This window comes from Podarcis cretensis, assembly GCF_951804945.1.
Source record: "Podarcis cretensis genome assembly, chromosome: 16".
Classification (NCBI taxonomy): Eukaryota; Metazoa; Chordata; class Lepidosauria; order Squamata; family Lacertidae; genus Podarcis; species Podarcis cretensis.
Genome location: NC_137186.1, coordinates 29,432,406 through 29,448,342, shown reverse-complemented (window position 1 = coordinate 29,448,342; position 15,937 = coordinate 29,432,406). Strand labels below are relative to the sequence as shown.

Genomic DNA, 15,937 nt, shown 5'->3' with positions numbered 1-15,937 from the left:
CTGCCGGTGGGGCTGGAGGAAGGCAGTGTCTGGAGGGCGGCTCCTCCGGTGGGGAAGAGACGGAGCTGATGGCAGCGCTTCCTGGCTCAGCTGGCTGCTTTGTGCCACGGTGGCCACGGCAGGCAGAGGCTCCGGGTGCGGTGGAGGCGGGTGAGGACGGTGAGCTGGTGCCAGGAGGTGCCGCATCCAGCCTCTGCCTTTTCCCTGGCGCCCTCCAGAATTTGGCGCCCTGGTGCCCCACGCCACTAGCCTCTATGGGTAAGACAAAAACCTGATCAGGGTCAGACAAAAACTGTGGGCTGCCATTTATTGGTGAGACCAAATAGTCGTACCTCAGGTTACGTACGCTTCAGGTTACAGACTCTGCTAACCCAGAAATAATGCTGCAGGTTAAGAACTTTACTTCAGGATGAAAACAGAAATCGTGCTCTGGCGGTGCAGCAGCAGCGGGAGGCCCCATTAGCTAAAGTGGTGCTTCAGGTTAAGAACAGTTTCAGGTTAAGAACGGACCTCCGGAACGAATTAAGTACTTAACCCAAGGTACCACTGTACAGTATTTAAGTTGAGACTATTCCTCTAAAAGCATCTGTGTGTCCATATTACCTGATATCATTGCACGTTTTTGTTAAAGAGAGAGAGAGAGAACCCATTCGTTCTTGACTCTGCACTCAAGTAATTCTGGTTTTTTTGCTGTAGGGAGGGAGGGTGAAGGTTTTTGTCTCAGTTCCCCACGCCCAACTCTGCTCTTGAGGAACTCAGGTTTCGTTGTGGCAGGGCAGAAGAGAAAAGGTTTTTGTCTCAGTTCCCCATTAGATTGTACCACTGTGATACTTGTAACCACCAGATGACTCATCAGTACCACAGTAATAATTAGCTTCATCTTCAGCCAGGGTGTCGGAGATGGTTAAATAGCCAGTGTTCCCGGATTGAGAGCCAGTGAACCGATCTGGGATCCCTTCTCCCCGGGTGCTGGTACCAGCAAACACAAAGCGAGGAGCCTGCGCAGGTCTCTGTTGATACCAGGCAAATGTGTATGAGGAATCAAGACCACCACTTTGGAGGCAGGAGATTTTCACAGTTTGGCCCAGGGACACAGAGTGGGAGGCTGGCTGAGTCAAGGTTGCCTGTGAAGCGACACCTTTACAGAAAAATAAAGGGAAAGGGGAAAGACCCTTGATATATTACTCTCTGCAATATCAGAAAAACACCACATTCATATGATGACTATATAATACAGAAAATTGTGCTGTGCTGTCTCCACTTCCTTACCTGAACAGTAATTGAGGAGGACCAGGAGAAGCAGAGTCCAGGCCATGGTGAGCTCTCCAAAGCAGTGTCTCCTTCTTAATCCGACAGGCAACTAGCTGGGACCTCACCTTTTCCTTCCTTAATCTCTCTGGAACTGATGAACAAATGCAAATCATGCAAATCCACCCTGCACTCATTCACTTAACTAGAACCACATGCCACCGCTGAGAATATACAGTGCCGTACCAAAAACACACACAAATCCAATAAAACTAATTTGCATAAAAGTGTCATGGGCTGGTCTGAGGAGGAATGGTAGGGGCCGCCCCCAACCCCCTTCTCCTGGACCTTCCCGAGAGCAGGAGGACAGTATAGATGTAGAACAGCGGTTTGCAGAAGGGCATAGTTCAGAGGCTGCAGAGGGGAGAAGCTGAGAAATATCAGAGAAGAGCAGGAAGAAGAACTGGGGGAGACACAGACTCAGTGCCTTTGGAAAACATTCCTGACCCCGCTTCCCAAGACTAGTTGGGCATTGGGGGTGGGAGAACAGAAATCTCAGAGGCAGTAAGCATAGATCAGCCAACAAAGGGATGACGTGGAATAGGAGAGAAGCTGTGGGAGGGTTGGAATTTACTCAGGGCAACGCCATTACTTGATAGAGACTGTATTCCTTTCTCTCGCTCTGTGAATACTGAATAAATTATGTGGTAAGAACTCTTCTTGTCAATCTGCTTTTTGGCTGCCACCAGGGGAGGGATTGGAATCCCTGAGGCCTGACAAAAAGAGATTAAAACACACACACACACACACACACACACACACACACACACACACAAAATAATTCAGGAATTCAGGGATTCAGGTTTCGTTGTGGCAGGGCAGAAGAGAAAAGGTTTTTGTCTCCGTTCCCCATTAGACTGTACCACTGTGATACTTGTTGCCACCGGTGTATTCCCAGGCACCACAGTAATAAACAGCCTCATCTTCAGCCAGGGTGTTGGAGATGGTTAAATAGCCAGTGTTCTCAGATTTAGAGCCAGTGAATGGCTACTTAAACTGATGGAATATGCGAACATATAGAATAAGAGAGCAAGAGGAACATACGTTTAAAGAAGACTGGAAAATATTGCTTGAAGACACGGGGGGGGGGAATTGTGTACACTTGAAAACGTTGGCAGCATGAAGATAAATTCAACAGTGTAAATAAGTATTGATGGATGTAACAATGGAATACTGAAGGGTTTATTTTATGTAAAATATGTAAAACATTTTGGCACCTAGTTCCAGGTAGGTAGCCGTGTTGGTCTGCTGTAGTCAAAACAGAATAAAATAATTCCTTCCAGTAGCACCTTAGAGACCAACTAAATTAGTTACTGGTATGAGCTTTCGTGTGCATGCACACTTCTTCAGATACACCTGATTGGCACCTGATTTTGGCACCTGATTGCATTAAATGTTGACAGGGAATGGGAACAAAAATAAGACTTTGTTCTTCTTATCCCTTCTCCCAATGTGCACCAGGATTTGGGAACCTTTGGCCCTACCTACAGTATCCAGTAAGGCTGGCCACTGGGAAAGCTGTCTGGGAGGGGGCTGATGGGACTCGCAGTTCAGTGACACCTGGAGCCCCAAGTGTTCCCCCTTTGGTCAGCCCCGTGTCTCATATTCTAGATTAGAGATGCAGAATATTAGCACCTGAATGAGTTGGAAGGCACAGGAGATTTACTCACAAATAAAGAGCATTCTTTCTTTTCACTTCACACCGCTGTTGCAGGAAGTTTATGTGGTGGTATAATTTTTGCTAAATCTGGTATAAGTGGACCAACATTGCCCCCTACAGATTAAAGACAGGACTGCAGAGTTTGCAGCTCTAACAGCAGCCAGACACACTGAGATTTCCATGGCAAAGTTTCTCAGGGCCTGGAAGTGAATGGTAAGATTTCCCCACAAAACCCACTTGGAGATTTATATATATAAGACCCTGGGCAATTTCCAAGTGGGTTGTAAACAATTGTAAATGTGCTGGTGTCAGGGAACTGCCGTCGGCTCAGAGGAGAGGAACAGAAGGGCAGTTGTGTTACAAGGAGCCTTTGAAAATCTTGCGAAGCAGTTCCTCTTCCGGGGAGGAGGAAAGCCCCACCTCTAGCGGGGGAGAGGGGCAAGGACCAGAGGATGCTTGTGAGAGCTTTAACACCACTCCTAGGCAAGGCGGACAGGAGGAAAACATGCCCTTGCCACCGCCCATTCTGCGCAGTAGCCTAAGGCGCAGAGAAGGAAGGAGAAGGTTGGGAGTAAAGAAACTCTTATGTTGGGGGAGGTCCAAAAACAGACCACTCCCGGATTCTGCTAACGACCGAGCCAGACATGAACTTTTGATGCTCTTCACTGTAAATAGTTTGCACCTAAATAAAGCCTGTAAAATTCAGGTTGGAGTCCTGCCTGGTTACTCTTGAGGAACCGCAACAGCCATCTGACAGCTGGAGATGCAATGAGGCTGAGGGTACGTTCTGTCATATGTGGTTGATTTGTAAAAGGGTGAAAGAGTATTGGGAAATAATTTATAATGGATTGAAAAAAAATGTTTAAAACTACTTTTCCAACCCCCCCCCCCAAAAAAAAAAACAACAACAACCAGAGTCCTTTTTTGTTGTGGATAATTCAGATGGAAATTCCCAGGTGTCAAAAAAGGTGATTCATGTATGCCACCACTGCGGCACATGTTTTGTTAGACCCCAAATGTGGCGCTGTGGGTTAAAGCCTCAGCGCCTAGGGCTTGCCGATCGAAAGGTCGGCGGTTCGAATCCCTGTGGCGGGGTGCGCTCCCGCTGCTCGGTCCCAGCGCCTGCCAACCTAGCAGTTCGAAAGCACCTCCGGGTGCAAGTAGATCAATAGGGACCGCTTACCAGCGGGAAGGTAAACGGCGTTTCCGTGTGCGGCTCTGGCTCGCCAGAGCAGCGATGTCACGCTGGCCACGTGACCCGGAAGTGTCTCCGGACAGCGCTGGCCCCTGGCCTCTTGAGTGAGATGGGCGCACAACCCCAGAGTCTGTCAAGACTGGCCCGTACGGGCAGGGGTACCTTTACCTTTACCTTTAAATGTGAAAAAAGTGAAGTCCCAACTGAAGAAGAATGGCAACTGAAGCTGATGGAATATGCGCAGCTTGCAGACTTAACATATAGAATAAGAGAACAAGAAGAACATACATTTTAAGTAGATTGGAAAAATGTTTATTGAATATATGGGGGGAAATTGTGTACACTTGATAACGTTGGCAGTGTTAAGATCAATTCAAATGTTGATGGATGCAATAATGGAATTCTGAAAGGTTTAGGTTTATGTAAAATATGAAGGGATTTATGTTATGTAAAATGAACAATGGAAAGAGAAGAAGGGAAGTCATTGATATTTTAAGGTTGTTTAAATGAATATTCCAAAATGTAAAATAGAAAAACTTAATAAAAATTATAAATATATAAAAACACATTTTGCAGTGAGGTAATACACATTACGGACACGGGTGGCACTGTGGGTTAAACCACAGAGCCTAGGACTTGCTGATCAGAAGGACGACGGTTTGAATGCCCGCGACGGGGTGAGCTCCCGTTGCTTGGTCCCTGCTCCTGCCCACCTAGCAGTTCGAAAGCACATCAAAGTACAAGTAGATAAATAGGTACCACTCTGGCGGGAAGGTAAACGCCGTTTCTGTGTGTTGCTCTGGTTTGCCAGAAGGGGCTTAGTCATGCTGGCCACATGACCCAGAAGCTCCCTCAGCCAATAAAGTGAGATGAACACTGCAATCCCAGAGTCTGCCGTGACTGGGCCTAATGGTCAGGGGTCCCTTTACCTTTAATACACATTATCATACAACTTTTTGGGATGGGAAAGCAAGACACCCACCCACTCAACCCAATCTTTGCACTGCAGCTACCCCCTCCTATCGCAGCCTTATTTTGCCGGCTGCTTCTCCTCTTCCACCACCATCACCTCACTAGGCCTTGGCCTCCTCGCAGCCTTGTAGGCCTTGTTGTGGCTGCTGCAAGTGGTACACCTGTATCCAGAAGTGTGCTTCCAGATGCACTGTGCTCACTTCCGGGAATATGGCTAGAGTGGAGTTGTGCCATGATGGCGGTGGAGTCTACTATGAAGGCCGCCACAGCTGCTCCAGAGGAAGCGGAGGAAGCAAGGCGGAGAAAGTGGGACACCACGGATTTCAGACAGAAGTCAGGGTGGCTTCTGACAATCCACAATGTCGGACTTAATTTGGGACGGTTGCGTGGTATGTATCATACAAAGAGCCTCCTTCTTGTGTTGCTCTATTAAGTCCTATGATTATCTTAACAGGCATGGAAAAACCATTTTAGGGTGTATCTACACACAGGGAAGGGAATGCTATAAATAAGTCAGAAATTAAATTGTTATAAGAAAAAAAACCGCAAGGGAAAAATGCATAGTTTTTGTTGTGCTCTCCAGCGGCATCTAGTGTTGCATGTCTATAACACAAACTGCGGGAGGCAGTGGAAGACAGGAGTGCCTGGCGTGCTCTGGTCCATGGGGTCACGAAGAGTCGGACACGACTAAATGACTAAACAACAACACATTCAATTGGAAAATAAAACCCCAAGGTGGTTGTCTCCAATGGAAGTGAAAGCTTTTAAAAGACTTAATATGGAGTCCAAATGGCCAAAATATTGGGAAATTTTGGAGCAAGAGGGAGACAAACTGAAATTGCAGAGTTTTGAGAAACTAAAAAACAAAGTGCGAGACTGGCTTCATTATTATCAGATAATGGAGGCTTATAAATTGGACAAGAAAATTGGATTCCAGGTGGAAAAATCGAAATTAGAAACAGAATTGTTAGAACCCAAAACCAAGATTTTGTCAAAGATGTATAACTTGCTGCTGAAATGGAATACCCAGGATGAGACGGTGAAGTCTGTTATGATTAAATGGGCACAGGATGTTGGACATAACATTATGTTTTGCTGACTGGGAACAGTTATGCACCACCGGTTTGAAATTTACGGCATGTAATGCCTTGAGAGAGAATATTATGAAAATGATTTACAGGTGGTACATGACCCCAGTCAAGCTTGCAAAAATTTATCATTTGCCCGATAATAAATGTTGGAAATGTAAAGAAACTGAAGGTACATTCTTTCACCTTTGGTGGACGTGCCCAAGGATTAAGGCTTTCTGGGAAATGATTTATAATGAACTGAAAAAGGTATTTAAATATACCTTCCTTAAGAAACCAGAGGCCTTTCTTCTGGGCATGGTCGGCCAATTGGTGTCAAAGAAGGACAGAACTTTTTTTATGTATGCGACAACAGCAGCAAGAATACTCATCACAAAATACTGGAAGACACAAGATCTACCCACTCTGGAAGAATGGCAGATGAAGATGATCGACTATATGGGACTGGCAGAAATGACCGGCAGAATCCGAGACCAGGGAAAAGAGGTGGCGGAAAAAGACTGGAAAAAGTTTAAAGACTATTTGCAGAAATATTGTAAAATTAAGGAATGTTAGAATGATGTTGGAGAGAAATTAAGTGGTTTTCAGCTGTAATGTTTAAGAGATATGGAAAATAAGGTTTTGAAATAATTAAAAGAATTAGTGGAGGATTTGCTGAACAAACAATTTGAATTGGAATATAAGAAAGGGAGGTATGAGGAGGTCGGGAAAATAAGTTAAAAGAAAATAAGAGAACGGAAACTTTACGTGTTTTTAAATTGTTTTTATTTCTGTATTTCTGTATTTCTGTATTTTTGTTGTTTCTTTTCTTTTTGTTTTATCTTTGAAAACTTTAATAAATATCACATAAAACAACAACAACAACAACACATTCAAAACGTTTTTAAACTAAGGTAGCTGAGTCCCAAGTCTGAGTGCTGCACTCCAATCTGGGAAATTGTTCAGGTTGGAAGGAGAATGACAGGGAAAGGTAGGTGGAGCAAAACACACAAATCCTACTTTTCTACTGTCGGCTAGTTTCTATGCCCCATGCGCCCCTCTTTCCCTCAATTCAGAAGGCTTTATCAGAATTCAAGGAGACAACCCAGAGAGCCAAAATACACACAAATGGGCAGTGAAGCAGGGCGGGTGAAGAATGTGGACGAGGGGTGTGCCTTAAGAGGCATTTGCTCTGGGGAGATTCTGAAGGGTCACAGAGAGCTGTGGAGGGCTACATTTGCCTCCTAGGCCAGAGGATTCCCACCCACTTTGTAACTGCACTACAGTAAGCAGGGTTGTAGCCTAATCCATTTAACCAATGTTTAAAGGCGAGTATGTGGGTTATCTGGGACGCAGGTGGCGCTGTGGGTTAAACCACAGAGCCTAGGGCTTGCCGATCAAAATGTTGGCGGTTCGAATGCCCGTGACTGGGTGAGCTCCCATTGCTTGATCCCAGCTCCTGCCAACCTAGCAGCTCAAAAGCACATCAAAGTGCAAGTGGATAAATAGGTACCGCTCCGGCGGGAAGGTAAACGGCGTTTCCGTGCACTGCTCTGGCTCACCAGAAGCGGCTTAGTCATGCTGACCCGGAAAAACAGTCTGCAGACAAACGTCGGCTCCCTCGGCGAATAAAGCAAGATGAGCGCCGCAACCCCCGAGTCGGCCACGACTGGACCCAATGGTCAGGGGTCCCTTTACCTTTACCTTTATGTGGGTTATTGTTCGCCATAAATGCCAAACAATTCATTTTTATTTTAAATTGGAATATGTAGTTAATCATCTGAATTTAAGAAGAGAAGCATTTTCAATGGGCTGCATTCTCGCCACTCTCTGTCTGATCCTAGAATAAGAAGTGCACACATCAATACAAACCTGTGCAAAGTGCCCTTTCTGGAAATGACCAAAGCTTGACAAAGGATATGGCTTGTAAAGGGTGCAAAGCTCCCTCCGCCCCCCCCCCCGCCCCCCGACCATTTCCCAGAGTTGTCGACCTATTTTTAGGGAGGACGGCGCTGCCGGTGGGGCTGGAGGAAGGCAGTGTCTGGAGGGCGGCTCCTCCGGTGGGGAAGAGACGGAGCTGATGGCAGCGCTTCCTGGCTCAGCTGGCTGCTGTGTGCCACGGTGGCCACGGCAGGCAGAGGCTCCGGGTGCGGTGGAGGCGGGTGAGGACGGTGAGCTGGTGCCAGGAGGTGCCGCATCCAGCCTCTGCCTTTTCCCTGGCGCCCTCCAGAATTTGGCGCCCTGGTGCCCCACGCCACTAGCCTCTATGGGTAAGACGCCCCTGATCAGGGTCAGACAAAAACTGTGGGCTGCCATTTATTGGTGAGACCACATACAGTCGTACCTCAGGTTACGTACGCTTCAGGTTACAGACTCCGCTAACCCAGAAATAATGCTGCAGGTTAAGAACTTTACTTCAGGATGAAAACAGAAATCGTGCTCTGGCGGTGCAGCAGCAGCGGGAGGCCCCATTAGCTAAAGTGGTGCTTCAGGTTAAGAACAGTTTCAGGTTAAGAACGGACCTCCGGAACGAATTAAGTACTTAACCCAAGGTACCACTGTACAGTATTTAAGTTGAGACTATTCCTCTAAAAGCATCTGTGTGTCCATATTACCTGATATCATTGCACGTTCTTGTTAAAGAGAGAGAGAGAGAACCCATTCGTTCTTGACTCTGCACTCAAGTAATTCTGGTTTTTTTGCTGTAGGGAGGGAGGGTGAAGGTTTTTGTCTCAGTTCCCCACGCCCAACTCTGCTCTTGAGGAACTCAGGTTTCGTTGTGGCAGGGCAGAAGAGAAAAGGTTTTTGTCTCAGTTCCCCATTAGATTGTACCACTGTGATACTTGTAACCACCAGATGACTCATCAGTACCACAGTAATAATTAGCTTCATCTTCAGCCAGGGTGTCGGAGATGGTTAAATAGCCAGTGTTCCCGGATTGAGAGCCAGTGAACCGATCTGGGATCCCTTCTCCCCGGGTGCTGGTACCAGCAAACACAAAGCGAGGAGCCTGCGCAGGTCTCTGTTGATACCAGGCAAATGTGTATGAGGAATCAAGACCACCACTTTGGAGGCAGGAGATTTTCACAGTTTGGCCCAGGGACACAGACTGGGAGGCTGGCTGAGTCAAGGTTGCCTGTGAAGCGACACCTTTACAAAAAAATAAAGGGAAAGGGGAAAGACCCTTGATATATTACTCTCTGCAATATCAGAAAAACACCACATTCATATGATGACTATATAATACAGAAAATTGTGCTGTGCTGTCTCCACTTCCTTACCTGAACAGTAATTGAGGAGGACCAGGAGAAGCAGAGTCCAGGCCATGGTGAGCTCTCCAAAGCAGTGTCTCCTTCTTAATCCGACAGGCAACTAGCTGGGACCTCACCTTTTCCTTCCTTAATCTCTCTGGAACTGATGAACAAATGCAAATCATGCAAATCCACCCTGCACTCATTCACTTAACTAGAACCACATGCCACCGCTGAGAATATACAGTGCCGTACCAAAAACACACACAAATCCAATAAAACTAATTTGCATAAAAGTGTCAGTCAGGGGCTGGACTGAGGAAGAATTGTAGGGGCTGCCCCCCAACCACCTTCTCCTGGACCTTACCGAGAGCAGGAGGACAGTATAGATGTAGAACAGCGGTTTGCAGAAGGGCATAGTTCAGAGGCTGCAGATGGGAGAAGCTGGGAAATCCTGGGAGAGGAACAGCAGGAAGAAGAATAACTAGGGGAAAGAGAGCAGACAGACTCAGTGTCTTTGGGAAGCATTCCAGACCCCCCTCCTTCTCAGGACTAGGTGGGCATTGAGAGTAGGAGAACAGAAAGCTCAGAGGCAGAAAGCACAGATCAGCCAGCGCAGGGATGACATGGAATAGGACAGATGGGGTGGGGGGGTTGAATTTACTCGGAGCAACGCCATTATTTGATAAAGACTGTATTCCTTTGTCTCTCTCTGTGAATACTGAATAAATTAACTCTTCTTGTCTATCTGCTTTTTGGCTTCTACCTGGCGAGGGATCAGATTCTCTGAAGCCTGACAAAAAGAGCATTGTTGTTTTTAAAAATAGATATTGTCTTGTTTTATTCAGGATGAAACTGAGGACGTGGCGAGATAACCCCTCTCAATAATGGTTGGTGAAGTCCAGGCAGGCCCAGCCTAAGGCATTTTATTTCCCTTTCCGTTCCATATTCAGAAGTGAACTGGGCCATCCGTGGCAGCATCTCTGCTCAACAGTGTTGACATGAAGAGCTTCCTTCTCCACCCCAGAGAGCAGCAGGGGAGCTCAGGGAAGGCTGGCCAGACCACAAGGCACACACAGCTCCACCCTCCAATATTTGGCCAGCACTCCCTGCCATCCTCAGCATCTGCTGCCTGGACCCTCTGCCAAATGCTGGGACCAAAGCTCAGGAGAGTAGAGGTGAAGGGGGACAAGAGCTCAGAAGAATATAATTCCCAGGTGCAAAAAGAAAAAAGAAAAAGGTTCTTTAGGAATGCCACTACTGTGGCCCATGTTTTGTTAGCCCGGAAAAATGGAAAACAAGAGAGATCCCAACTAAAGAAGAATGGCTACTTAAACTGATGGAATATGCGAACATATAGAATAAGAGAGCAAGAGGAACATATGTTTAAAGAAGACTGGAAAATATTGCTTGAATACACGGGGGGAAATTGTGTACACTTGAAAACGTTGGCAGCATGAAGATAAATTCAACAGTGTAAATAAGTATTGATGGATGTAACAATGGAATACTGAAGGGTTTAGTTTATGTAAAATATGTAAAACATTTTGGCACCTAGTTACAGGTAGGTAGCCGTGTTGGTCTGCCGTAGTCGAAACAAAATAAAAAAAAATTCCTTCCAGTAGCACCTTAGAGACCAACTAAATTAGTTACTGGTATGAGCTTTCGTGTGCATGCACACTTCTTCAGATACACCTGATTGGCACCTGATTGCACCTGATTTTGGCACCTAATTGCATTAAATGTTGACAAGGAATGGGAGCAAAAATAAAACTTTGTTCTTCTTATCCCCCCCCCCCACACACAATATGCACCAGGATTTGGGAACCTTTGGTCCTATCTACAGTATCCAGTAAGGCTGGCCCCTGGCCATGATGTCTGGGAGGGGGCTGATGGGACTCGCAGTTCAGTAACACCTGGAGCCCCAAGTGTTCCCCCTTTGGTCAGCCCCGTGTCTCATATTCTAGATTAGAGATGCAGAATATTAGCACCTGAATGAGTTGGAAGGCACAGGAGATTTACTCACAAATAAAGAGCATCCTTCCTTTTCACTTCACACCGCAGTTGTAGGAAGTTTATGCGGTCATATAATTTTTGCTAAATCTGGTATAAGTGGGCCGACATCGCCCCCTACAGATTAAAGACAGGACTGCAGAGTTTGCAGCTCTATCAACAGCCAGACACACTGAGATTTCCATGGCAAAGTTTCTCAGGGCCTGGAGGTGAGATGAAAGATTTCCAAACACAACCCACTTGGAAATTTATATATATAAGACCCTGGCCAATTTCCAAGTGGGTTGTTTTACAATTTAAAATACTCATTTTACTTCCTCAAGATACGAATGACTTCCCTTCTTTTCTTTCCATGGTTCACTTTACATATCATAAATCCCTGCATATTTTACAAAAACTATACCGTTCAGTATTCCATTATTGCATCCATCAAAACTTGTTTACACTGCTGAATTTATCTAAATGCTGCCAGGGTTTCAGCTGTACACAATTATTCCCCATATATTCAATAAAAGTTGTCCAATCTTCTTTAATATATGTTCTTCTTGTTCTCTTATTCTATATGTTAAGTCTACGAGTTGTGCATATCAAATTGCATAGGGTCTTAAGGATGGGTGCTTAATAATTTTTCTGCCTATTATAGTAATTGTAATGTGCTGTGTTAGGTGCTACATGTTTAATTGTATTTTCATTGCTTTTTTCATTTCTTACATATTGCCTTTTATTGCATTACAATGTGAATTTCCTAAGAAATAACAGAAACAATTAGAATACATTTAAAGAGCATGTTGAATCTAACAGGAAGCTGGGTGGGACCTGACACTTTCCTTTCTTATATCTCCCCAGAGCTGATGAATGGTCCTTTAATGGACACCCCATGTTCGTTGGCTCTGTTAGAACTTTGTCTCTCTTCTGAGAATACAAAATGCAATATCAAAATGAGATGCACTATAATACTTTAGCAGAAAGGAGATTTAAAAATGGTATTAGTGATGGTGCTTGTCTGGTAGAAGATGACCTTAAGGAAGAAGCAGGATAATTCTTCCTTATCAAGGCTGATGGGGATATCTCAAGGGAAGAGGGATAAAGGGGTATGAAAGTTTAATGGCAAAGAATGTGACTTGCATGTGGAAGGTCCCGTTCCTTGCACCAGAGATAAATAGATCAAGCAGCAGATAGTGGGAAAGATCTTGAGATTCTGGAGTGAGAAGAAGAATATAGAATATTGGACTGGGTTACTGCTTTTTGAACATTCATTGTGACTTGTTTGCAAGGAAATTAAAAAACGACAACCCAGCTATTTATTTATTAACAGGGTTGCCATTTTTAAAAATGTGAAAATCCGGACACAAAAGTTGATGATCATTTTTTGGCAAAGTTGTTGAGCTTTGACCTAGCCATCAAGGAGAATTAAGAAGTGAGGGCTGCAGTTTATTGCTGAGCTGTGTCAGATGTTTATGGTGAGGCCATTTCTCTAAATGTATTCCCGTGTCTAAAGTAATCTGCTATCACACCACATTCTTGTCAAAAACAGTCTGAGCTCATTCAGGCCCAACTCTGCTCTTGAGGAACTCAGGTTTCGTTGTGGCAGGGCAGAGGAGAAAAGGTTTTTGTCTCAGTTCCCCATCAAATTGTATCACTGTGGAACTTGTCACCACCGGTGCCCTCCCAGGCACCACAGAAATAAACTGCTTCATCTTCCGCCTGGATGTTGGAGATGGTTAAAGAGCCAGTGTTCCCGGACTGAGAGCCAGTGAACCGATCTGGGATCCCTTCTCCCCTGGTGCTGGAGCCATACCACACAAAGCGAGGAGCCTGCACAGGTTTCTGTTGATACCAGTGAAAGTAGCCCCAGTTTCCACCGCTACTTGCAGAGCAGGCGAGTTTCACAGTTTGGCCCAGGGACACAGACTGGGAGTCCGTCTGAGTCACTGTTGGCTGTGAATTGGCACCTTTTGAAAAAGAAAAAGAAAAGCATGACTCTCCATCCTCTGTGTTCTCAAATATCACTGGAGCTTTAAGTTTCCATAATAAATAAACACTACAAGTAATTTTGGTTTTATCTCTCAGGTCTACATGAGGTTATCTGTTTGCATCCTTACCTGAACAGTAATTGAGAAGGGCCAGGCAAAACAGAGTCCAGGCCATCGTGAGAGGCTTTCCAAAACACAAAAGCAACTGGCTGGGACCTCACCCTTTGCTTTCTTAAGTCCTCTAGGGCTGAGGAATGCCCCCTTCATGCAAATGCACCCAGATTTGCATAAATGGTTTTTTAAAAAATGAGAATGGGTCTTGTCTTGTACACAGTGAACGTTTCCCACCACGGAAACATGCCTTGTGAAGGATGCAACAGCACTGCACCCTGCGATCCCGGCCTCGCCTTTGGGAGACTGGGCTCATTCACATGCCCTATGTCTCTCCCCCCCCCCCCCAAGTGGCTATGTACATTTTAGAATTATTTTGTGTGCTGTAAGCTGCCCATAGTGGCTGGGGAAATCCAGCCAGATGGGTGGGACATTAATAATAAAATCATCCTCATCCTCATTATCATCATTACGCCCCTGTAGATACATGCTGTAAATTGTCTAATAATCATGTATGTGATGTGTGAGAATTGCTCCTTTTTAAAACAGAAGGGGGAGCAGGTGCTCAACCCCTGCTGAGACTCCCCCCCCCCAATTTGCAACAGCTGCCCTCCGCACCTGACCTCTGGGTGGAGTGGAAAGATTAAAGGGGGGGGGGGAGAAAATTGTTGGTTTGATGTGAATGTTTTATTGGACGAGTGGAAGTTGAGGTTTTGTTCATTTTTGTCTATTCGTTAATGGGTCTGATGATTGCTTTGTTTATAATTTGAGCATGTTTTTTAATCGATGTTATGTTATATGAAATATCAATGCGTTGTTAAAACAAGGAATGGGGGGGCTGTTTAACGACTCCACCCAAGTTCCCACCACAGCCCCAAACTAAGGCCAGGGCACTGACTGTTGATACAAGCGCCATACATAGACAACAGCAAGGAGGCTCATTAAAGTAGTCTATAAAATTGTAGCAATAAGTTGAGACCATGTATTGTACTGTTTCCTCTGACAATCCGATATAGAAAACAGTAGAAACTTAACAAATAATCACCAAAATTCAACGGTTTGACCAATTTCCTTGGTTTCAAGGGCTAATGATTCCTCTGGAAGAGGGGAATCCAGGACTGCCCTGCCTCCAGAATCCCTTAAGCATAAGGTCACATACTCCCTGCCCCTCCATAAGGTGTGAACTTAGCCTCACAACAGGAGGTGATCAAGGGCAGCACATACCCCAGACAGAAATCCATCCGGATGGAGGATTGAATCCTGATACTTTCAAATGAGAAGCTTAGGAAAGCCTTGCGGCCAGGGAGATGTGTCAATACTTTTATTGTTCTTTGGGGAAGAGGGTACCTAAAAGGTGTTGGGAATGGTTGATCTATAATGAAATGAAAAAGGTATTTAAATATACCTTTCTGAAGAAACCAGAGGCCTTTCTCCTGGGCATGGTCGGCCAATTGGTGCCAAAGAAGGATAGAACTTTCTTTATGTATGCTACAACAGCAGCAAGAATACTTATTGCAAAGTACTGGGAGACACAAGATCTACCCACCCGGGAAGGATGGCAGATGAAGGTGATGGACTTCATGGAACTGGCGGAAATGACTGGCAGAATCCGAGACCAGGGAGAAGAGTCGGTGGAAGAAGATTGGAAGAAATTTAAAGTTTATTTACAGAAACATTGTAAAATTAAGGAATGTTAGAAGGAGGCTGGAATGAAGTTATGTGGCTTTAGCAGAAGTATTATAAAGGATTAAGTAAAAATAGATTAATAGATGAAAGGAGGAAAGGTAAAGATACATTGTATCAGGATAAAAATTGGGAAGGATGGAAAGGATTTGTTGGAATATCTAATCGAACTAGAATACAAAAAAGGGAGGTGTGAGGAGATCAAGGAAACAAGCAAATGAAAGTTAATAACATTGAAAGTATTGGATGTGTTGTTGTTTTTAATTGTTTTTGTTTTGTTTTTGTTATGTATATGTAGTATTTTTGTTTTTGGTATTGTATTGTATTGTATTGTTTTGTTATGTTTAATCCTTTTTCTTTTCTTTCTGTAACTTTCAGAACCTTAATAAATATTATTTTAAAAAAGGTGTTGGGAATGGGAGCTATTGACAGGGGTGGGTGTGATGGGCTCATGTTTCTACACGCCAAACACTCCTACTTTGTGACATATTTGTGATGTTTCGATGATGCTGTTGGATAATGTATTATGGGAAATGGGGAGGGGTCTTAAAAGTTCACGCAACCCCATACTCAGGGTTCCTACTCTGTGTGTTTGAACCTTCTTGCAAGAAATAAAGATCAGGTGTACTGACTGCCATTTGCTTCTTTAACTTGACTGGAGAATCCTTCTTTTGCTGGCCGGGGAGATCCATGAGGACTGGCAC

At 44.9% G+C, this 15,937-nt stretch overlaps 2 protein-coding genes and 1 long non-coding RNA gene across 20 annotated transcripts in view; all 3 read right to left on the bottom strand.

The window, feature by feature from the left end:
* LOC307204974 (immunoglobulin lambda-1 light chain-like) overlaps positions 1 to 15,937 on the bottom strand; it is a 181,748-nt gene that overhangs the window by 112,726 nt on the left and 53,085 nt on the right. For 3 of the 9 annotated variants that reach the window (XM_079957211.1, XM_079957207.1, XM_079957208.1), the window contains exons 1-2: positions 1,270 to 1,330; positions 832 to 1,138 (exon numbers count right to left, since the gene is read on the bottom strand). The exons of the other annotated variants lie outside the window; for them this stretch is intronic. In XM_079957211.1, the coding sequence (XP_079813337.1) occupies positions 832 to 1,138; positions 1,270 to 1,315 (353 nt within the window). In that variant the 5' untranslated portion in view covers positions 1,316 to 1,330. Of the gene's footprint in view, positions 1 to 831; positions 1,139 to 1,269; positions 1,331 to 15,937 lie in introns of those variants that run through there. 9 annotated transcript variants of the gene reach the window in all.
* LOC307204961 (immunoglobulin lambda-1 light chain-like) overlaps positions 1 to 15,937 on the bottom strand; it is a 139,707-nt gene that overhangs the window by 104,752 nt on the left and 19,018 nt on the right. For 3 of the 10 annotated variants that reach the window (XM_079957169.1, XM_079957187.1, XM_079957167.1), the window contains exon 2: positions 13,115 to 13,418. The exons of 6 other annotated variants lie outside the window; for them this stretch is intronic. In XM_079957169.1, coding sequence (XP_079813295.1) covers positions 13,115 to 13,418 — 304 coding nt within the window. Of the gene's footprint in view, positions 1 to 13,114; positions 13,419 to 13,568; positions 13,642 to 15,937 lie in introns of those variants that run through there. One more of the 10 variants, XM_079957188.1, reaches the window with a different exon arrangement.
* On the bottom strand, positions 9,226 to 9,638 carry LOC307205082. Its single transcript, XR_013833846.1, has 2 exons — positions 9,484 to 9,638; positions 9,226 to 9,352 (listed from the first exon to the last, which is right to left on the bottom strand). It is a non-coding gene; the product is annotated as an uncharacterized lncRNA (long non-coding RNA).